This window comes from Lemur catta, chromosome 9 (assembly GCF_020740605.2).
Source record: "Lemur catta isolate mLemCat1 chromosome 9, mLemCat1.pri, whole genome shotgun sequence".
Classification (NCBI taxonomy): Eukaryota; Metazoa; Chordata; class Mammalia; order Primates; family Lemuridae; genus Lemur; species Lemur catta.
In genome coordinates this window covers 59,764,084-59,787,321 of record NC_059136.1, presented here as the reverse complement: position 1 = coordinate 59,787,321, position 23,238 = coordinate 59,764,084, and the positions used below count along the sequence as shown (strand labels likewise).

General features: G+C 41.4%; 1 protein-coding gene across 1 annotated transcript; it reads left to right on the top strand.

The window, feature by feature from the left end:
- Positions 1 to 1,613: 1,613 nt before the first annotated feature.
- ERICH5 (glutamate rich 5) lies at positions 1,614 to 22,604 on the top strand. Its single transcript, XM_045560711.1, has 2 exons — positions 1,614 to 1,765; positions 22,388 to 22,604. Exons 1-2 carry the CDS (start codon positions 1,708 to 1,710, stop codon positions 22,498 to 22,500), a joined length of 171 nt encoding a protein of 56 aa, XP_045416667.1. The 5' UTR covers positions 1,614 to 1,707; the 3' UTR covers positions 22,501 to 22,604.
- Positions 22,605 to 23,238: the final 634 nt, after the last annotated feature.

The window sequence follows — 23,238 nt, the reverse complement described above, 5'->3', positions numbered from 1 at the left end:
GGAGGCCAAGGTGGGAGGATCTCTTGAGGTCAGGAGTTTGAGATCAGCTTGAGCAAGAGTGAGACCCCGTCTCTACTAAAAATAGAAAAAATAAATTAGCTAATCAACTAAAAATAGAAACAAAAAATTATCTGGGCATGGTGGCTCATGCCTGCAGTCCCACCTACTCTGGAGGGTGAGGCAGGAGGATCACTTGAGCCCTGGAGTTTGAGGTTGCTGTGACCTAGGCTTATGCCACGGCACTCACTCTAGCCCAGGCAACAAAGTGAGACTCTGTCTCAAAAAAAAAAAAAAAAAAAACAGAAACCAACTGTGACGAAATAAATTTCTGTTGTTTAAGCCACCCAGTCTGTGGTGCTTCCTTATAGCAACCCTTGCAAACTATCACAATGGTAACATACCTTGTTGAATAATGTAAGAATTCATGAGTGTTTACTGATATAAATAAATGAATAATAAATGGAGGAAAAGGGAAAGTGCTTCCTTACAGTAGAATGCCACCTAATAAATGTTGAAGGAATAATGTTATTAGAAAAATCACCATTTGATAACCATCATAGTATTAATAATAATTGATCCAAGCAAGAGTATCAATGTATGTTAAAAGTAGCAGATAAAAGTTTGATGAGAAACAGGATATTTACTTAGCCTAATAGTCTCTCCCCATAAATTACAAAATCAAATAGTGACGTTATAGTAGAGAAACCTGGTGGACACTACCTTAGCTAATCAAAGTTAACATCCCCAATAAAAGAACAAATTGACATCATATGCCTCTTGCTAGGAATACACAGACAACATAACATCTGTGTATTCCAGACCAAACTGCATTGCCTGAAAACAATCATGAGCAAACATCAGACAAACCCAAATTGAGGAATGTTCTACAAAATAAATGGCCTGGTCAGGCACAGTGGCATGGGCCTGTAATCCCAGCTACTGGAGGCTGAGGCGGGAGGATCTCTTAAGCCCAGGAGTTTGAGTCCAGCCTGGGCAACATAGAGACCTCTCCCCCTCCCAAAAAAAGCCTGTCTAAAAAAGTCAAGGTCATGAAAGACAAAGCAAGATTGGGGAAACTACTTCAGATGAAAGCAAACTAAAGAGAGGCAGGACAACTAAATAAATGTAATGCATAGTCCTGGAATGGAAAATTGACAAAAGTTGAATATGGAGGGTGGATTAAGTAGTATTGTATCAATGTTAAACTTGTAGTAACTGTACTATAGTTATGTAAGAGAAGACTGTCATCACACATCCAGTCTACCAATCAATAGCCACTAGCCCAGCCGCCTCCTCCCCTCCGAACTATTTAGTGTTGGATGATTCAGATGACACCTCCTGGCACTTCCACTTCGCCCTCGCCCCCTGACATCACCCCTTTCCCTGCTTCAGGGATTTATCCTCTCTGCCTTTACCACACCCTCCGTCTTCTCCCCACCTGGGTCCTCGGTTCCACTGGCTGGGGCTCTCTTCTACTCCTTGCCCTCCAGCTCTCTTCCGCTCTGCCCTCCCTGGCTCCTTCCAGCCCCCGCTCCCCTGCCCCTCCAGGTGTGCAACCCGCTGCCTCTCGCTCCGCCGTGCGCTTGCGCCGTGCCCAGAGGTAGCCCGGCTGCAGAGTTGGAGAAACTTCCCGGCTCCGGGCGCGGTTCGCGCGGGCTGGGTGGCCTACCTCCACGCTGCGCTGGGACAGGTGGCTGCGTCCCCGCGATGGGCTGCTCCAGCAGCACCCTCAACAAGGCCGGCGACAGCAGCGGATTCCGCAGCGGTGAGCAGGGGAGCGGGCGCCACCCTCGCCCGAGCCGGGAGTCGGGTGGGCTCCCTCCCGGGAGGTGCAAAAGGCGCGCCCTGTGCCCACCGCGCCCGGTAGGGGGCGGGCTCCTCCCTAGAGGGTGGGCGGAACCCGGGCAAAGAGCGATTTCCCCGAAAGCCCGAGCGGCGCTGCTGTGACCGAGGGTGCGACAGTCCCGGCGACCTGCGCTGCGCTTGCTGCCCGAACTTGCGCGGCCGGCGGCCGGGCGCCGCGCTTCCCCCGTGCGCGACGTGACCGCGGGGAACCGGTGTTACACCCCTGGCGCGCTTAGCCGCGGCACTGGAAATGGGCGATCAAGACCTTCTCCCCTTTGCCCTCCCGTCAGCGTTTCCTCATAGAAGATGGCAAAGGATGCAGAGAATGCAGACGGGTGTTCACTCCATCAAATAAATAGGTTCCTGCACTTTTGAAGAAGTCACATACACTTTTCCCTATCATTGGCTTAGCTATTTCTTGAGAAATATGTGATAAAAAGTATTCATCACTGACTCTTAGAAAGAAATTCAGCAAGGATATTTTGAGCATCTACTATGTAATAACACGGTGCTTGGCTAGATGCTGGACCCTGCTTATGGAGGTTGAGGGTGAACCAGACAGACAATAAGCACGAGAAACAAATGGTTAAGATAGTATCAGAAAGTGGTAAGTACTGTACTGTGAAAAGTATAAAAGCACTTACATGAACTAGAGAATAACTGGGTTTTACAGTCGAATTCTTAGATTTTGAACAAAGCTCTGCAGGGTAAACAAATTCCTTCAAGCTGGTTTACAGTCTTCTGGAAGGCTAACTTTGAGGAGAAATTTATGCTCTAGTTAGTTCCTTTTCACAGGTCTTCTCTTAGCGCCTTGTGCTATCGCAGTAACACAAATGTCTTCCTCTCTGATTTTGTGGTAGAGAGCACAGGATTGTCATGAATACTGTTTCAAAGCTCAGTCAGTGTCTTAGTCAGAAATATGTTGTGTTGCTGCTATTTTTGTGGCATATGGTAATTTATTTCTAGCTTCAGTGGATAAAAGAAAGCAATAAAAAGTTAGGGAATAAGCAAAAAATTAAAACTGTATATAAAAGTGATTCCAACCCCCTTTTCAACTGACAACAATGTGAAGAGATAGGAAAATGATTGCTCACCCACGGTGCTTGCTAACCTTTCTCCTAAAGAGGCAGGAGCCTCCCTCAGCATGCTGAAGAGGCCAGAGCAAGTTACAAATCAAGTGGATTTTTGCATTCTGTTCCATGATAAGTCCTTGTTGGTTTCAATATGAAAAACTGGGGGAAGATGGATGCTTCAGAAAGATACATTTTATTATTCTGGCTTTTCCTACCACCTTATATGTCTCAGATATCCTAGGAGTAGCATCCTGATTTAAAAAGCAGAAGACTAAACCATCATTACAGATTTTTAAACTGATTAAAACATGTATTTCAGGGAATGTAGTTCTTGAGGAGGGACAAACGTATCCAATAGCTAGAATGGGGTTTTTAATAGTCTCAGAAAATAATGAATAACCTTGTCTTAAAAAATATTTTATCACCAATATTAATAACCAGCCATGAGTTACAGTACTCTTTCATTTTTTATTCTTGCTTTCATTGCTGTTCTAAGTGTTCACAGATGTTGTCCTGGAAGAAATGTTAAAACACCTGACAATTTTAGTGTATAGAAAATTAATGCACTGCATAAATTGCTCAACACACATATTGAATCAATCAACAGGTGTATTTTGCTTCTGATCCTCAGTGAGACAATACTCTCTTATAATTGGACACCATTGTATGTTCATCAGCATTTCAACTTCATTATCTCAGAGGCCTGATAAATAATTCAGTCCTGTTTCTGCAGCTTTAAACTTCTTTAAATCCTATGTACCTCCCCAAACCTGTGTGTGTGTGCTTTTACATAAAAACAATCCAGGTTTATTGAATGTCCTGTACATGCATTTATTCACTCTTCTCCCAGTGCCTAACAATGTTTTGCACATAAGCAGAGTATACAGATAGTTGTATAGAAACTTCCAGTGCCTTCCCAAAGAGATAACCTTCCTATCATAATTCTTGTAAATTTGCAATAGCAACCTTAGCACTCCAGCAGTTGAAGCTAAAATACATGAACTATTCTGCAAACTGGATTTGTGATGACAAATCTGCCTTACTGAATGTGCTGTAAGAAATTTTCTGGTTTAAGAACTGTTATACATGATGCAGTATTGGCCTACAAGCAAAAGAATCATAAAATAATGGTTTTGGCTTGATTCTGTGTTGGATCTCTTACAGCTAAAATCTTGTGACACCAAAATATGAAGGTACTTATTTTCTAGATTCAAATTTAAATCACCAGCTACTTGTTGGTAGTCATTAGGTTGCACAGGAATAATCTATTCTACTGATTACACAGGGAGACATTTGCCCTGACCAGTCACACACTCTGAACCCCACGAATCTTCTGCCCATCACCTCGAAAGACAACTGGGCAGGTGTGTGTGTTGGGGAAAACAGCGCTAGAGACAGGGCTCTGGCTGTAAATAATTATCCAGTGCTACTCAAAGTGTAGAACAGTGCCTGATACGTGGTAGTCACACATAGAGTTTTACTAAGTGCCCTGAAACATGTGAAGAAAGAAACTTTTCTTTCCGAAAGGACAATAAGACAGATTGAGTTTGGAATTTCTTGTGTTTGTGGAAGCAATTTTTAAATATTAGAGCAATTCTGTTCTTTTCATTTCCCTGAGGATTTGATGGAATCTGAACACAAAGCTTTTGTTGACTTCATGGATTGTAATGTACCCACAGGTCTCTAGGCCTTTGCATCCAAACCCTCCTCCCAGGCTCCTAGCCCCCTGCTAACATATATAATCACTGCTTCGTTCTTTCATAATGTAAATGCTATCTGTTTCTGGCAGACTTCTCCTTCCTGATGTGGTATAGCTTAAGCACCAATGTGGACAAAGTAAATAGATGGTGATTATTGACAAATTCATTGCTAGGTTAATGTGTACATTTCCGCTGACAGCTATAACCATTTGTTTGTTCTAACCTGAACTTTTTCACTGGCTGCTTGGAGTCCACGCTGCCTAGGCAATCAGATGAGGCTTGACTTTCACACGGTTATGTGAATTGTTCTCTGTACTGCGTTCGTACCTTTAGTCTTCAACCAATATTTTCACACAGTGACATTTCAGCCCTAATTAGACAAATATTTTCCCTTTTAATTAAAGAACAAACATCATTAACATTAAACTTAATTTTTATAGGCTTTTCTTGCATACAGAAATGATATAAATGGGATTTTTTTCTTTTAAATGCTAGAAGTCTCCAGACTGATTGTTGTGTGCTTTTGTGTCCTCCCTAGAGCCTGGAACAAAGAGAGTGTTCGATATATCTTTGGTTGTTGCATACAGCTAATTAAAATGGAATATTGGAACTGCATTCATGGTTCCAAATGTGAAAATATTTGGATAAGGCTAGCAGTGAAAAGCACACCTCAGACCCCATCTCCACCATCTGCTCAGTTCCAATGTGTATTAGTTGTGGGTGGGTTTTTTTGTATATCCTTCCAAAGTTTCTTTAGGCATTGCACATATTATTTTTCTCTCACATTTTTTTTTTTTTTGAGACAGAGTCTCACTCTGTTGTCCAGGCTAGAGTGCTGTGGCATCAGCCTAGCTCACAACAACCTCAAACTCCTAGGCTCAAGCGATCCTCCTGCCTCAGCCTCCCGAGTAGCTGGGACTACAGGCATGTGCCACCATGCCCGGCTAATTTTTTCTATATAGTTTTAGTTGTCCAGCTAATTTCTTTCTATTTTTTTTTAGTAGAGACGGGGTCTTGCTCTTGCTGAGGCTGGTCTCGAACTCCTGAGCTCAAACGATTCGCCCACCTCTGCCTCCCAGAGGGCTAGGATTACCTGTGTGAGCCATTGCGCCTGGCCCCTCTCACATTTTTATTTATAAAATGTGATGTACTAGGCAGGCGGGCTGCAGTGTGCTATGATCTCACATGTGAATAGCTATTGCACTTCAGCCTGGGCAACGTACATAGACTCGGTCTTAAAAAAAATATGGTGTACTATACCCACAAGGTGTTCTTCATCTTGCTCTTTTCACCTAACAATATAGAGACTTTTTTCATGTTGATATATAGAAAACTTCTTTCTCCTTTTAGATACCTGCATAACAATCTGTTACAAGATTTATTTAACCAGTCCCCTACTGAGGGACATTTGATTTGTTTCCAGTCTTTTCCTGTTGCAGACAAGGCTGCAGTGAATTCCTTTGTGTATACATCATTTTGGATGTGTACAGGTGTATCTCCAGGACAGTTTCCCAGAAGTGGCATTACTAGGTCAAAGGGTATATGCATTTATAATTTTGACAGATAACTGCCTCAATGCTTTCCATAAGAGTTGTAGCAGTTTATACTGTCATGAACAATAAAATCAATCTTTTTCTAAAGTTGAAGGCTTTCAGACATTTGTGCAGCCACATCAAAACATTGGCATGGAGCAGAAATCAGGAGGCAAGGTCGGGAGCACCCACTTGGTTCCAGGTGCTTTAGTTCATGATCTCATTTAGTCTCCACAACAGCTTATAAAGCAAACATTAGGAGCACCAAATACAGCTAGACTTGGCAGAGTCCCAGAGCTAGTAAATGATGGAGCTGGGGCGTAAACCCAATATGTTTGACTCTAAAGACTCTGCCTTTTTCACAATGTCCAGTTCCTTCTGGGGTCTAGTCCAAGCTCTGCTCGGAACTTGTAGTGTGGCCTCACACATAGGAAAATGCAATCAATAACTGTTCAGTGGGTAGATGGGTGAGTGGATGGACTGACAGAAATGGGGATTCAGGGAGATAGATTATTACTCAGAAAAGCAGAGGAGGAATCAGGATTTAAGGAATAGCGGAAACTGAAAGGAAACATTGGCTGAGACGGGCTTGGGAGGAGAGGGTTGGGCTGTGAAGAGGGTCTCCTAGTCATGCAGGAAAAGGTAAACACAGTATGACAAAGCTTGATTGTGTACTGGTAAATCATGCTTCTGTAGGGTTGCCACACATCCTGCTCAAGAGTACAGTTTCACGTCTATTCTATGTTAATGTTTTACAGCAAGGTTGAAAAAAAAAAACCCTGAATATTTGTAGGGGTTACTGAAAGTCTCACCAAAACTGATAAAAATCTTCAAACTTGGCCAGGCTTCAAATGCTGGTGTGTGTAAGTGTAGGTAGTACTAGGTAATGATTTTTTTTTTTTTTAAGTAAAATGCAAAAATGTAGCTCTCCAAGTGAGTGCTAATGTTTTGAAAGTACCTTAATGACCTCAGAAGCTTCTTTACCCAGCTCAGGACCCTTGCTGTTGTTCACATTCCTAGGACTCCTCCTGGGAATTGCCTCCAGGCTCTAGAGTCCATTCTTTTGTATATATTTAAGAGTGTCTGAACTTCACCCCTTAAGGATGAAGATTGAAGAAGGAAAAAAAAAAAAACCCCAAACTCCACATTGACAGCTAAAACTCCCCGGGACGTTGTGAAGGTGGGTGGACTAAGCCAGGCAGTGCTGGTGTGCATTACTTAGTACCACCCGTGTTGTATCAGAGTTTCCCAGCCTGCGAGGATGGGTCACAGCACGCCAGTGTTTCTCCCAGCCTTCAGGGCAGCCCAAGCCTTCTGGGAGCAGCTTCCTCCATTTGTTCTAGGGTGCTGCACAAATATCATATTCTGTGTGTGCCATGACATTAAAAACATCAGGAAGCACTGGGCTACTAACTGCTCTGTCATTTTTACTAGTAGTTTTTCTTACCGTGAGATAGCATTTGCCTTCAGCCACCCCAGCAAGGACCTCTGATGAAATGTCCTCCCCAAACCATTCTCTCTGCTTATTTCTTTTCCCTCACTGTCATTGGTAATGATAATGAACCTTTTCTTTTGTTCTGTAGGTGATTTATTTTTCCTATTCTTGCCCTTTCCCATTTTCCCAAGACTCTAATATAAACCACATAGTTTCTTTTGGCTAATTTCCTTTTCTTTTGCTTGTCTTGTAGACTAGATGTTATGAGAGGCTCCGGTTACTTGTATACCTCACATCAATGTGTGTGTGTGTGTGTGTGTGCGTGTGCGTGTGTGTGAATTGCAACATAGTGAAAGACAGTATAGAGTGCTGATTAAGAATGTGGGTCTGGAATTAGACTGTCTGGATTCAAATCCTGGTTCAGGATCATTTATTAGTTGAGTGGCTTTGAGCCTCCGTGACCTCATCTGTAAAATATGATTAACAATAGTACTTCATAGAGTTGACCTGAGAAATAAATGAGTTAGTATATATAACACACCTAGGATATAGCCTAAATATTGCTTAGAACAGGGGTTGGCAAAATGGCCTGCTGACCAAATCCAACCCACTACCTATTTTGTAAATAAAGTTTTATTGGAACATAGGCTTATCCATTCATTACATATTGTCTGTAGCTGCTTTCACACTGAGACAACAGATTTGAGTAGTTGCAGTAGAGACCCATGCCTGGCAAAGCTGAAAATATTTACTGTCTATCCCTTTACAGAAAAAATTTTGCTGGCCCCTGGCTTAGAGTATGTTGCCTAGTAAGTTCTCAATAAAAATTATCTGTCATTAATATCAATATTAGTGAATCTCAATTAGAAAAATTAGAAATTACTGCTTTGTTACAAGTGACTTTTCTAATTCTTTTTTTTTTTTTTTTAAGATCAAAAGTTCTAGACTCAGCGGCTCTCACCTGTAATCCTAGCACTTTGGGAGGCCGAGGCTTGAGGCCAGGAGTTGGGGACCAGTTTGGGCAATAGCAAGATCCCATCTCTACCAAAAATAAAAAATTAAACAGATGTGGTTGTGTGTGCCTGAAGTCCCAGCTACTCGAGAGGGTGAGGCAAGAGGATTGCTTGAGCCCAAGAGTTTGAGGTTACAGTGAGCTATGGTGACACCACTGCACTCTAGCCCAGAAAACAGAGCGAGATCCTGTCTCCAAAAAAAAGATCAAGTTCTAGATCTTTGAGTGTGTTGATTTCCTCACTTTTTTTTTTTAAAGAAAAATGTGACTTACTCATATTAAGTCAATAATAGCATAAGCAGTGCAGGAATATTAAAAAATCATAAAGGTGGTATGTGAATAACTGAAGTCTACAGAATGGTTTTTCTAACGCTAGATCTTACTTTGATAGGTTACTTGCTCTTGTACTTTTGCTGCTACCTTTTTGTAAAAAATAAATTTTATTTTAGGATAGTTTTAGATTTACAGAAAAATTGTGAAGATAGCATAGAAAGTTCTTACGTATTCCACACTCACTGTCCTCTCTTACTAACCTTACTTTGTAGGCTAGTCTGAAACATTTGTTTTGAAGTCCATACTTTATTTGGATTTCCTTAGTTTTTCCCTAATGTCCTGTTTCTCTTCCAGAATCCCATCTAGGATCTCACGTTACATTTAGTCATCATGTCTCCTTAGGCTCCTTTCGGGGGTGACAGTTTTTTAGATTTTCCCTGCTTTTAAAGACCTTGCCAGTTTTGAGGAGTACTGGTCAGGTATTTTGTTGAATGTTCCTCAGTTGGAATTTATCTGGTATTTTTCTCATGATCAGACTGGGGTTTGGGGTTTTGGGGAGGAAGAGCACGGAGATAAAGTGCCCTTCTCATCACATTGTACCAGGGGTACGTGTGGTTGACGTGACTCGTCACTGCCTGCTACGTTTCTCTACTCCTCCTCCTGGAGACTCTGAAGCTTGAAGAAGGGTGAGTGTAGATTTGTCTTTTATATTCTAAGCTAATTGAAATCTTCCAGTTTAAACAGTTCCATGATTCTTGGTCAAACCTACTTCTTCCTAGATTAAAGCTTTTTCTTATGCTTTGCTTTATGAAGAAACTCATTCAGTTCAGTTTTCAAATGCCTGTGCCAGAAGACCCAACGCTGGCCTCCAACGTGCATAGGATTATGAGAGGAAGACTTTTGCTTTGTTACAAATGGCTTTTCATTCTGGAGAAGAAAAGCTCCTATTTTGCCTAATATGATCTATCCTGTTTCCTAACCACGGAACCAAAGTCATCGGAATTGCCTGTGGGTTCCTAACCTGAGAGAGAGGTCGCAGCTGTCGGTCAGCTGAAAGACCTGGATCATTCTCCTACGGAGTCTGCCTACTGCTCTTTCTAGTACTAGTGGCTCTCAGGGTGCATAGACCACCCCAACTCGAGGCCCGAGTGTCTGATATGAATATGACTGCTCTGTTGCAGAATTTAAGTCTTCCATCCCAGCACGAAGCTGCTAACTGATAACTCCCTTCTCAAGCACAGACACCTGCTCTCAGCCACAGGCCTTTGTACTCTGTCCCCTGACCGAGTCAGGCACAGGCACAGTGACCAAGCTGGGAGGACAGCCACCTCGCGTTGGGCGTCCACCCCTCTTAGAGTACAAGGTAGAGAAAGTATTAACTTTGCTTTCAGATGAGAAATTAGAAGGCCTTTTTTTTTCCTGACTTAGCAAACCTAGCCAATTCTGTGAAATGAAGGAAGGTTGAGAAAAATGTCCCTATCCAGTGTGGAGTGCACTTGGACCCACTCAGGACCTTGGTTCATTGCGGAATCAATATACTTCTGTCATCTCTTGTGCTGACCGCGGTGTGTTAGTGTGAGGGTGGAGACCACACCAGATGTTTGAAGATAGGCAGCAACACCTGTGGAGAAGGAAGGACACCTTTGCCCACCAAGCCTTCGTGTTTGTCGTCCACTGTAGTCTCTCCTAACTAGCTTCTGTGTGCCTTTCCCTGGTGACCCCATTGATGACCTAATCATCTGGGAATCTTGTTAAAATATAGATTCTGGTTCAGCGGATCTGGGGTGGGGCCTGAGATTCAGCATTAAAAGAATAAACAACTCCCGGGTCATGCTGATGGTGTGACTTCTGGGATCACATTTTGCCTTTAAGGGCACCTAAATCTTCAAAGTGGAATCAAACTTCCTTGGCTTAAATCTGAGCTGTGCCAACTTACTAGCTGAGTGCCCTTCCTAGATAAAGATGCCATAATTTCCTCAACTGTAATAGAGATAACAATAGCCCTACCTTATGTAGTTTTGGGGAATATTGAATGAAATACTCCATATAAAGCTCGAGGCGCAGCTCCTAGAGGAGCATGGTGGGCAAGGCCTGTGAGGGCACATACATACAGAGACAGAGTGTTCATTCCTCTCCCCTTTCTTTGTCCAGTGAGATGGCTTTGATTTTACAGACAAATATTGGATTCCCTTGTATTGATAATGACCATCCACCAATGAAACTGTCTTTTTCAGTGGTGAATACTGTTGATAATTTCAAAAGTGATGTTTTGTGCTATAGCATTTTTGCAATAAGAGTTTATCTCATAGGAGTCTAAAAGAAATTAAAGAAAATGAAATTGGAAAAGTGTATCTGAAGGGGGCAGCTGTTTCCCATGGCTAGATGACTGACTCTGTAGCTTAAATGTCAGCCTCTCCTCTAGGCAGGCACCCACATCTCGATGTGAGCCCCTGGGGAGCTGATCAGGTGTTCCAGGAGTGTCTTCACAATTGCATGTGCTTGTTTCTCTATAGTTTAATTTTAGCATGAAGTTTGCCTTCAAATTTCATCATGTTTGCTTTGTGATGATCAAAAAGAGTTTTAGACATGTAAATTCAGGTGCTTCTATTAAAAAGAAAAATGATGTGTCTGATTCTTATTTACCTGCTGTAGGATTTTTCTAGCTGATGATTTTATACTTCAGTATCTAGGATATTGCTTAAGTGCACCTGTCTGCAGAGCGAGTGCTCCGTTAGCATCCACCAGCTGACGGAATGCACACTGGGGACTAGCATTTGTGCCGTGGTTCACAGGACAGTGTTTGTATACACTTTGAGGTGGGAAAAGAGCAAAAACATCTAAAATAATACCACTGGTATCTCCACAAGTGCTTATTGAATGGATGGATGAATGATAGAATGGAATTGAGGAGAAAGCAAAGTAAGAAAATGAGAAGGAAGATGAGTGGATTTCCTCCTTGGAGCTGACTCATGCTACATCCCTGGTTCCCTGAGCTCAAAAGCTACAAGAACCTAGAAATGGTGGCAGCAAGGAAAATACCAGAGCCCCCCATCCTCACGAATTCTCTAGAAAACCCAGCAGACAAGGCCTTTGGGAGGTCTTTGGGATGTCTGATATGGCACTGCCATAGGAAATATTGGCTGCAAGTTTTTGTCTTTGTTGGGTAGAAACTTTTCATTTTTGATTAGGGTAATGAACTGAGTTGAAAAGCTTCCACCATAATGTGAATTTCAGGTATGTTAGCTCTAGTTCTAATCCCTTCTGTAATGTTGCCTAGTATTTGGTTTCTTTGTGTGCCTATCACAACGGTGCTTACAACAAGAGTTCTGTTAGTTCAGCTGTCACAACAAATTTGTGCATGGATCAGTTTACAACAGAATCAAGAGAGATAATGAGCACCAAAGGATTAGGCCCAGAGCAGTGTATGATTTGATGAAATGTAGGGTTCAGAAAACAGACACATCTTTAAAAAACTTCGGACGTGGAAACAATGCATCTGTCCTCAATACTTATTATATAATAATATAGATTAGGCAGAGAATGTCTCCTGTTTGTGGACAAAAATATATCTTACTGCTTTTCAAGGTAGAATGCTAGAACAAAGGATGTATATTACCTTCTTCTACCTTGAGGAGGTATGTTGGGGATTCATAAAATCATGTGGACAGAGCACGTGGAGGTGCTTGGGTAAGAGGTAATGCATAGTTACCAAGTGGTACTTAACGAAGGGAGTAGCTATTATTTGAATTTCCCTGAAGGCAGTAAACTCTAGGACAGCAGAAACCAAATCTTCCTTGTTACCTGCTATGACTCCTATTGCCTGCCTAGAGCCGGCCTGTAGTTTGCACTTGATAAATACATGATGAATAAAAGAAATCAAAGCCAACAAACAGAACAAAACATTTATTTATATAAAAACTACCAGTGGCCTTTATTAACACCAGTCAGGTCTGGTCAAATCATTGCTAATGTTAGTGCAATTCCATTATCTATCAATAATCATGTTTTAAAACTTACCATGGTAACACTACAATTTTATAGGTTAACATTGATACCTTCATAGTGTTTAGGGGACTGTTTATCAAGCCCTTTAATGTTGCAGTTTAGCTTTTCTTTTTCTTTTTCTTTTTTTTTTGAGACAGAGACTTGCTCTGTTGCCCGGGCTAGAGTGCTGTGGCATCAGCCTAGCTCACAGCAACCTCAAACTCCTGGGCTCAAGCGATCCTCCTGCCTCAGCCTCCTGAGTAGCTGGGACTACAGGCATGTGCCACCATGCCCGGCTAATTTTTTCTATATATTTTTAGTTGTCCATATAATTTCTTTCTATTTTTAGTAGAGACAGGGTCTCGCTCTTGCTCAGGCTGGTCTCGAACTCCTGACCTCGAGTGATCCTCCCGCCTCGGCCTCCCAGAGTGCAGTTTAGCTTTTCTGTTGCTCATTTAGCTGTACTTTATCGACAGGTCACTTCAAGTCCTCAAGGGACCTTTGTACAATTAGAAAAAGAAAGCTCTCCACCACCAACACACTCACCCTTGCAAGTGCACTCAGGCTGGGGTTCTGCTTTCCCTCACTCCTTCAGCAGTGGGCACCCCTGTGCAGTAGGAAGCCCATAGAGTGTGTGCTGCATCCCTGTTTACTGACTACATCCTCATGTCAGACACCACGATGGGAAAATTACACACATTATCACCTCAGTCAATTCTCCCAACAAGCTTGAAAGACAAACAATGTCCCATTTTACAGATACGGAAACTGAGAGGTCCAGAGAGATTAGGAACTTGTGTAGATTGCACAGTTAAGTAAATGGTGGAGTCAGGATTAATACCCAGCATCTGGAATGTCCTGCTTCAGCTGAAGGGAAGGGAGGGAGATCAAACAAATAAAAAAAAGTTGTACTTCCCTTAGCAGCTCAAGGGTAAAAACAATCTGAGGGATATGAAATCTGGAGCCAGAAAGGAAGTTATAGTGGTAATTGTAGACTTTATTGTTGTGTTCTCTGAGAGATGGTTTGAAACAATCATTGGTTTTGCAAACTTTTCACTTATTTCCTCTAAGCTTTTTTCTTTCTGAACAGACTCACAGAAAGGTACCAGTGTTAGAATGAATGGAATGACCTTACTTCTCTGTTTGTCCATCATAATTTCATCCTTGCCTGGGCCATGAAGGGTGATATAATGATAGTGGCGCTAAGATTGATTGGCACTTAGGGGGTGCTAGATGCTGTGTATTATCTCATGTTCTCCTCAAAGCAGCTCCCTGGTTAGGTACTAACACTATTCCCACTTTACAGGTGGCAAGACTGAGGCACAAAGAGGCTTAATAAGGCTAGTAAGTGCAGGAACCAGGGTTAAAATCCATTACATTATAGGTGTTATTTTCAAGGTCAGAAGATCTCTGTCCTCCCCTTCAGAGCAGATTGTCTCTTCTATCACATAGGAGAATGAACTTCTGAGCTACCTTGGGAGCTATTAACTGCAAAATCCAGTCATTTCAGAATTTAGTTAGATGGCGATTAATCATTATAAATTATGAAATGTATGTGGCACTACACTTCTAACATTTTATCTGGTTTTCTTGTGATCATTTTAAAGGTATTTCATCTCCTTTGGGATACCCCAGAAAAATATTAAAGACAGTGACATCCTTTTGTAATGTTTCCCAGCTTGATTGACCATTTTCAGGTTGTGTTTTATAAAATGATATATTGGGGACACTTGCCTCCCTCCAGTGTAGCGATAAGACTGGGAAACATACATGAGAATGAAAATGGACACTGTGATCGCGGGCATAAATGTTCTAGTTATGGCAAAAATTAATAGATGACTTGGACACTTACGACATCATCTGTGGAGAAATAAATTTTCACAAAGCTTTTTGTTTGGGGGAAAAACTTGACTTAGACTCCTAGCATATTATATTTTTAAAAACATCAAATTCTATAGCTATGTTTTGGGTGTGTTTACACATTTTTCTCCCCTACAACGTTCTGTTCCAGAAGCATGATGACTTTCTATACCCATGACTGGCACAGGTGGATGAAAATGGTTCATGTCATTTAACTGACGATACTAATCACTGTGATAACTATTTTACCAGGAAATATAATTTTTCAGACATCTGTGATTAGTACATCAACACATTTCCTGGTTAACTCCCTAAGGCAGTTATCACCAGAATATCCTTCGTGTGGTATGTAAATAGGTTGTCCTGTCATGATGAATTCCTTCATAGATCTCAGACATCACCTTTATTAAGTTGCCTTACTTGATATTAATTTGAAGCCTTCATTTGTAATCACCCAGGGGTGGAGGGTGAAGGACAGCCCTCTTCCCAGTTCTGTTGTATGAACCCCTGAAGCCTGTGCCCTGTGTCTCTCAAGATTGCTTCTGAGCTCTGCTTCTCTGCCCCTGGCTGTGATCCAGGAGGATTCACACCCATTCCCCAAAACAGGTGTTGTAACACACACACACACACACACACACACACATTTCTCCTCATTTCCCCCTCGTCACAGGAGCCTCTATGCAAAAACTACCCCTTTCTCAAGATACAAAACAAATGTATTAATAAGATAGATAGCTCAACTGCAGCCTGTCACAAATATTTCCAGCCAAGATCCATATGTCCAACTGCCTCCTGGACTTTGCCACCAGGATGTGCAAACTATAACCATCTCCAACGTGCCCTAACCCAAACAATTCATGTCTCTCTCTAGCCCAAATCTGTTCATCTTATATTTTCTGCCTGTAGCATCCAAGCTATCAACCAGTGTTACCCTAGACCTTCCCTCTCCCTCTGCTCACCCCCTGAATCTGTCGTTCTGTCCAGCCACTTTTACTTCTCAGAAGTCACTGGTCCCATTGATTTCAGTGTGCCCACCTCTAATTCATTGTCCAGAGGGAGGTTTTAAAAATCTAAATCTGATAGAGTCACTCCCTTGATCCAAATCCTTTTTTTTTTCATTTTCTTTTATTTGTTTCTAAATGTGAAAAATCAGCAGTTTTTAGAGGTATAATTGACATACAGTAAACTGTACGTATTTGTAGTGCACATGTTTTTAGTCAGTTTTGGCAAACGTGTGCCCCCGTGGAAGCATCAGCACAACGAAGGTAGTGAGACATCTCGATTACCCCCAAAGATTTCTTATGCCCCTTTGAAATCCTCTCTCCTGTCCCACTCTGATTCTAGTCCCCAGACAACCACTGTTCTACTATATGTCACTTAGATAAGTTGACATTTTCTAGAGTTTATATAAATGGAATCATATGGTATGTGATCTTTTGTCTTCTTTCACTCAGCATAATTATTTTGAAAATCATCCATGTTGTTGCAGTTATCAATTGTTCATTTCTTTTTTATTTGCTGAGTAGTATTCTATGGTATGGATGTACCACGTTTGCTTACTCATTCACCTATTGATAGAAATTTGGGTTGTTTCCGGGTTTGGGCTATTGCAAATAAAGCTGCTCTGAACATTTGTGTTCAAGTGTTTGTATGGACATATGCTTTCTTTTCTTTAGGGAAAATACCTAGGAGTGAAATGGCTGAGCTATATGGTGCATGTATATTTATGTAACTTTTAAAGAAAGCCCTGGTGGGGCACAGTGACTCACACCTGTAATCCTAGCACTTTGGAAGGCCGCGGTGGGAGGATCGTTTGAGGCCAGAAATTCATGACCAGCCTGGGCAATGGTGAAACCCCGTCTCTACAAAAAAAAAAAAAAAAAAAATTAGCTGGGTGTGGTCCTGTACACCTGTAGTCCCAGCTACTTGGGAGGCTGAGGCAGGAGGATTGCTTGAGCCCAGGAGTTTGAGGTTGCAGTGAGCTATAATAATGCCACTGCACTCTAGCTGGGGTGACAGAGTGAGACCCTGTCTCAAAAAGATAAAAAAAATTAAAAAAAAAAAAAGCTCTGCTCACAATTCTTGCTCTTTATCCCTTCAGGATAACTTCTAAACTCTTTAGCACCACCTACAGGGCCCTCCATGATCTGGCTACTGACCAGCCTCCAGCCACACTGTCCTTCCAAGTCTGGCTCCAGGCTCCCCTGTGCATTCTCCTCTGGAACTCACAGAAATGATCCCATAACACTCAACTCATGTGTGACCTCTTGTATTTGTCACAGAACTTACCGTATGGCACTGTTTTGTTAGTTTACTGCTTCTGATGGCTTTCCATGACTCTGCGATACCAGAGAGCAAAGCCTGTGATTTTCATCTTTGTATGTAAACTGCTTTTATATACATCCTATGTATGCATCTGGAAATTTTTACTTTTTTCATTATAAATAATCATTAAAGCATTTTTGAATATATTGATGACAGTGGCAGATTTAAAATGTGGATTTCATTTTCTGCCTTCCTGAAATGCACTAAAATGACAGTAAAGAGATTTCTAAAAACAATTGAAACCCACAAGGATGGGAAGAACATCAGAAAAGACAATAATAGAACAAGATGGGAATTCAGAAAGCACAGAGACGTGTGATAACTCACGTAGCATACTAAGGAAAGCTCAACTGGATGTTAGCAGGAAAGAAAACTGAGAACAACCCAGATACCACAGGATCCTTTTTTTAAAACTTTTTTTTTAAACAGTTGTGGCTCTGAGGCCACAGGATCCTTAAAAAGCTCAGGGGTTGGTGGCACCAAGTATCTCAATAAGTCTCTCATCTTCTTCATAAAAATGAAATTGATGGGTATTTGTTATGAATAAATGTATTAAAAGAGAATCAGCAGTGAGTTGAATGAATGATAACATACTAACTAAGGAAAGGAAAAACCATGGCAGTTATTAACCTGGAGAAAAAGAAAAAATTGTTTACACAAAGTAATGGCTTAGTACATGGCTCAGTTCCTCATAGCAGATATGATCATTATATGTACATATAACTGAATATTGATAGGATCCAAATTGCATTACCATTTTAAATACTTAACATACAATTGCTGAATTGAAAGGAAACGTGAATGTGTAATGGGAGAGAGTGGTAGGTGGTGGAGGTGGCTAGAAAAGGAGCTAAGTCTTTGTCTTCTGTCAGTCAATTGAAATACCCCAAACAGAAAAATCCTGAAGGACAATTCACTTAGCAGTATAGAAAAAAATATCCCTCCAGAAGAGCTAAAATAATTGAAATATTTATCCCTAGAGAAGGGGAAATGGGAGAGGATACCCAAGTGTTACCTGTCTTTAACTTATGTTAGATAAGCAGGAACTCTTTAAACTGCATGCATATATAACTGGGGTAGACGGTAACTTAGGGGAAAAGGAAGAAAAAAAAAAAGAAAAACAATCTTTGGGAAAAAAAGATACAAGAGGGAAAATATCACCTACAGACCATTTTAAGATTTGGTTTATTTTCTTCTAGTCTTTTCCCGCCTCTATTTGTAATTTGTTTTTCTTCTCTTTTTCCTGCCTTCCCTTCCTTTCTTTCAACATTGCTGCAATCATACTGTATATAAAATTGGTAGCTAACTTATTGCACAGCAGACTTTGGGCTAATAAACACTTTATGTACATTATTTCATTTGATCACCATGAGTGATTTTTTTAACTTATTATATCATAATTATTTTCTTATTTTAGAATTTGCTCTTCATAGTCATCTTTTTTCATGGTACAACCATATTCCATCCAGTGGAATATTTGTTCCCCAACTTGACTCTTAAATTGTTTTCCAGCTTTTGCTATTATAAAGAATACTGAGGTAACACATTTTTCCCCCCCAAAGCATTTTCCTAAGGTTTATGCTTTTAGAGTAAGTTTCCAGAAGTGGGATTACTGGGTCAAAGAGTATACATGTGTTGCCAAGATGCTTCTTGTAAACTGTCCAGAGCACTTTTGTATCCACTGTTTAATATGGCAGGGTGTCTCATGCAACTCTGAGACAGGGGAGAGAGAGAGGGTCACTGCTGTTTTAGAGACAAGATCATTGGGAGCTAAGTTCCCAAGGTCACACAGTCAGAGGAAGAACCAGAAGTAACATGGATGTTTCCCAACTCTCTCTTGATTTCTTTTCTTACTGTGTCCCTAAAATGACATGAAACTCAGGTTAAACTGTCCCTACCACTTACCTTCCCAGATTTCTTAGCCTTCACCTGCTAGGGCTTCTCCACCATGGAGCTTTTCTCTTTACTGGGGGCCATTCTGCATTAGAAAGAAAGCAAGACCTCTCTAGCAGCCCAAGGAACACAAATCATGAAACCTTCTGCTAAGTCTAAAGAGGAGAAAGGGTGTGACAGGGAAAAGAACCTGGGAAACAAAATAGAATATGCTAAATTATTAATAGAATATGGGACAGGAACCATGAGAAGTTGCACAAGAAGCAGACAGGAGAAAACGGTGGTTTTGGAGGACTCCAGAATTAAGACGAGATGTCTGTACCGCAGACGGTAAAGGGATTTGACTTGGAGAGTATTAGGGTCATGGTATGGCCTTTCTGTACTCAGATGTACCTGGGACTAGCTTGAACTATTAAATCTACTTCTTGATTATCAGCTCACTTTCTTAAGATAAAACTAAACAATAATTTGTGTTTTCTCTTTTCTTTTTCAAATGTATGATTAAAAAGTATCTTCAAATGAACATTTTTCAACCACAGAAAAAAGTGAGTCCTGCTTTGCCCAACCAAAGCCATGTACGTTGGGAAGAGAATCTACTTTGTATGACAATGGACAAAGGGAAAGCCTTCCTCCATTAGAAAAACTCAAGGTTTCAGCAGGGTCTACAGCTAATGGTGCTAAATCCGTCTGTGAACAGCCCCTGGTGGAGGAGGTAGCCCCTGGAAAGGATGCCACAGACCACTCAGAATCCACGGAGACAACTCAGCCTATAGAGGGACCAGGTGGCAAAGAAGATACCCCAGGAACAGAAGAAGAGAAAAAAGACGTGAAAGCAGTGACAGAAGCTCAGCCTTTAAAAGAAAATGCTGAGGCTGAACCTTTAGGAACACAAGCCGAAGGTCAACCTTTGAGGACAGGAGGAGAGACGGACTCCCCTGGTGTGGTGGAAGGTGCTGAGAATCCACCAACTGCCGGAGAGATGATGCTTCTAGGAACAGCTGAGAACATCCTGCCTCTGGAATCAGCTACAGAGCTGCAACCTCAAGAAGCAATGGGAAAGAATGAGCAGGTCCAACTTCTAGAAACAATTCCCAAAGAGGATGAATCTCCAGAAATCTTGGAAGGAAGTCAGCCTGTGGAAATAGCTGAAGAGCAGCAACTTCAGGCAACACTGGGAAAACAGGAGCAGTCCCAGCTTCTAGAAACAATTCCCAAAGAGAACATAACACCAGAAGTCTTGGACAGGAGTCAGCTTGTGGAAACACCTGTAATGAATGATCCACTCTATGAAGGTCCAGGAAACATGGAGCAGATTCAACTTGAAGGAATAGTGGGAAGCTTGGAGCATCCACCAGGAGCTGTAGAGACAGGGGCCGGTGTGAAAATTAATACTAATGAAGAGGACCAACACATTGAAGGTAAAAGTTATGCTGTCAAACATTTCAGGATGTTCAGATGTGCTCCATAGGAGACCAGCTCTGGGAGAGGGATGACTGACACAGTTGCTGAAGTCTCTTTCAGCTGTAAAGATCATTTGACCTAACCAAAAAGGCTTCCATACTTGAGAAACAGGCATTCCATCCATGCTCAGTTCAGCCCGCCAGTAAAACTTTCCTTTTTTTTTGAGACAGTCTTGCTCTGTTGCCCAGGCTAGAGTGCCGTGGCATCAGCCTAGCTCACAGCAACCTCAAACTCCTGGGCTCAAGCGATCCCTCTGCCTCAGCCTCCCAAGTAGCTGGGACTACATGCATGCACCACCACACCTGGCTAATTTTTTTTCTATATATTTTTAGTTGTCCAGCTAATTTCTTTCTATTTTTTTAGTAGAGATGGGGTCTCACTCTTGATCAGGCTGGTCTTGAACTTCTGACCTTGAGTGATCCTCCCGCCTTGGCTTCCCAGAGTGCTAGGATTATAGGCATGAGCCACCGTGCCCAGCCCCAGTAAAACTTTTCTAAAGTGCAAATTCTAAACATAGAGTTTAATGGTTAAATAGTATTAAACATTGAAGGTAACATGTTAAAATTTCTGAAGTTTTCGAAGTTCACTGTTCATCAGCCCCCATGTATAGTATGAGGATCCAAAGTGAAGGTGAATAGATAGTGGAGGAATTGACCTGCCAATGAAAGAATATGCAAATAATGGATCTTAGAATGAGAATGTTATTTCCATCTTTGCCAATCTTTTTTTTTTTTTTTGAGACAGAGTCTCACTCTGTTGCCCAGGCTAGAGTGCCGTGGCATCAGCCTAGCTCACAGCAACCTCAAACTCCTGGGCTCAAGCAAGCCTCCTGCCTCAGCCTCCCAAGTAGCTGGGACTACAGGCATGCGCCACCATGCCTGGCTAATTTTTTCTATATATATATTTTTAGCTGTCCATATAATTTCTTTCTATTTTTAGTAGAGATGGGGTCTCGCTCTTGCTCAGGCTGGTCTCAAACCCCTGAGCTCAAACGATCCACCTGCCTCGGCCTCTCAGAGTGCTAGGATTACAGGCGTGAGCCTCCTCACCCGGCCCATCTTTGCCAATCTTATCTTTAGAAAATGACTGTCAGTCTTCCCCTGTTCTTCTGTAGTCTTTTGATCTTTAAGAGAAGACTAGAGAAAATGTATTTTGTCTTGGCATATGGGTTTTAAAATTTTAGATGTGTTCTACCAGTATAAAACAAATTATACTGTTCTTTATTGGTGTTATAATAAAAAAATAAACATTTTTTTCTGGGGCATGATTTACATTTTGTTATTTATTTATTTATTTTTTTGAGACGGAGTCTCGCTCTGTTGCCCAGGCTAGAGTGCTGTGGCGTCAGCCTAGCTCACAGCAACCTCAAGCTCCTGGTCTCAAGCAATCCTCCTGCCTCAGCCTCCTGAGTAAGCTGGGACTACAGGCATGTGCCACCATACCTGGCTAATTTGTTTCTATATTTTTAGTTGTCCAGCTAATTTCTTTCTATTTTTAGTAGAGATGGGGGTCTTGCTCTTGCTCAGGCTGGTCTTGAACTCCCGAGCTCAAACAATCCGCCTGCCTCGGCCTCCCAGAGTGTTAGGCATGAGCCACCGCGCCCAGCCAACAATTGTTTTCTTTAAAAACCATAATGGTCAAACAAGAAAGGTTTGGGGCCATCTCTGGACCACCTTTTGATTTAGATACAAATGAAGCTTTCTATCATAATATGTTCTGCTGCCATTTCTTGGGTAATTTTGCATCCTGATTTTATAGGAAAAATTTATTTTGTAAGAGTATGCCAAGACTCGGGCTGCTAAGGGACTTGACATTAGCCACTCAGAGGCTCTGAGGGCATCACGTCAAGGTGATGGCCTTTCTGGATACTGTCAGAGAAACTTACTGTTCAGACCTAAAGATCAAGAACTGCCCCCATCAGAAACAAACTATGGGGTAATTTATTGTTAATGATAAATGAGTGTCTCTTAATATCTCCTTTGGTTATTTTCCAGGTGAGACAGGGGAAAAGATGGAAACAGAGTTGGAGAATGAGAAAGTGAGTGAAGGGGCTGAAACAAAAGAAGAAGAAACAGGAGAAGCTGTGGACCTTTCAGCAGCCACATAGATAGGCCTGGTGAGAGAAGGGTGAATGGACACGGTGTGTTATAACAGAGAAGACAAAAATGTAGTGAAGCTTGTGGTTATGGATCTTATCTTTCTACGTCTACAAGTTTCACACAAGGAGTATGGTTTTACGTAGACTGTTGGAACCAAGAGAATGTTGTTTGCATGTTCTTGATTACATTGTTCCATAAAACTGCTAAGCTGTAAACAATTTTCTTAGCTACTTAGAACAGTTATACTTTTAAAACTACAATAGCCAGAGACAATAACAATTAGGGTATGTGATCATTTAAGAGTGTGAGGGTGATTTTCTTCATTGTGGCAATGGGTCCATTCAATATAGAAAATGAGACACTGAAAAGAAAGTGTAAACCTTTAGATACAGATGGCTGGAGAAAGGAGTTAGTAAATTTTAGAAAATTAATGATAATAAAATCACAGAGTTGTAATTACAAGGAAATAAGAATGAACAACAACAAAATAACAGCATGAACTCTACCTACTATTTCTGTCCTGTCACAGAATTTAGAGCTGACAGGGAACTTAGAGAGTATGTCATTTAACTACCTTCTCACCTTTAAGGCTGTCTATGACCACAGATCCTTATTTATCAGGGTATATTAAATATGTTAACAATTCAAACTCTGGTGTTCTTGCACAATTAGGCATTTTTCACAGTGAAAGGCTGTACCTTTTCCATGTGCCATTTTGATTCAGCTGTTGATTTTTACACTTAGGT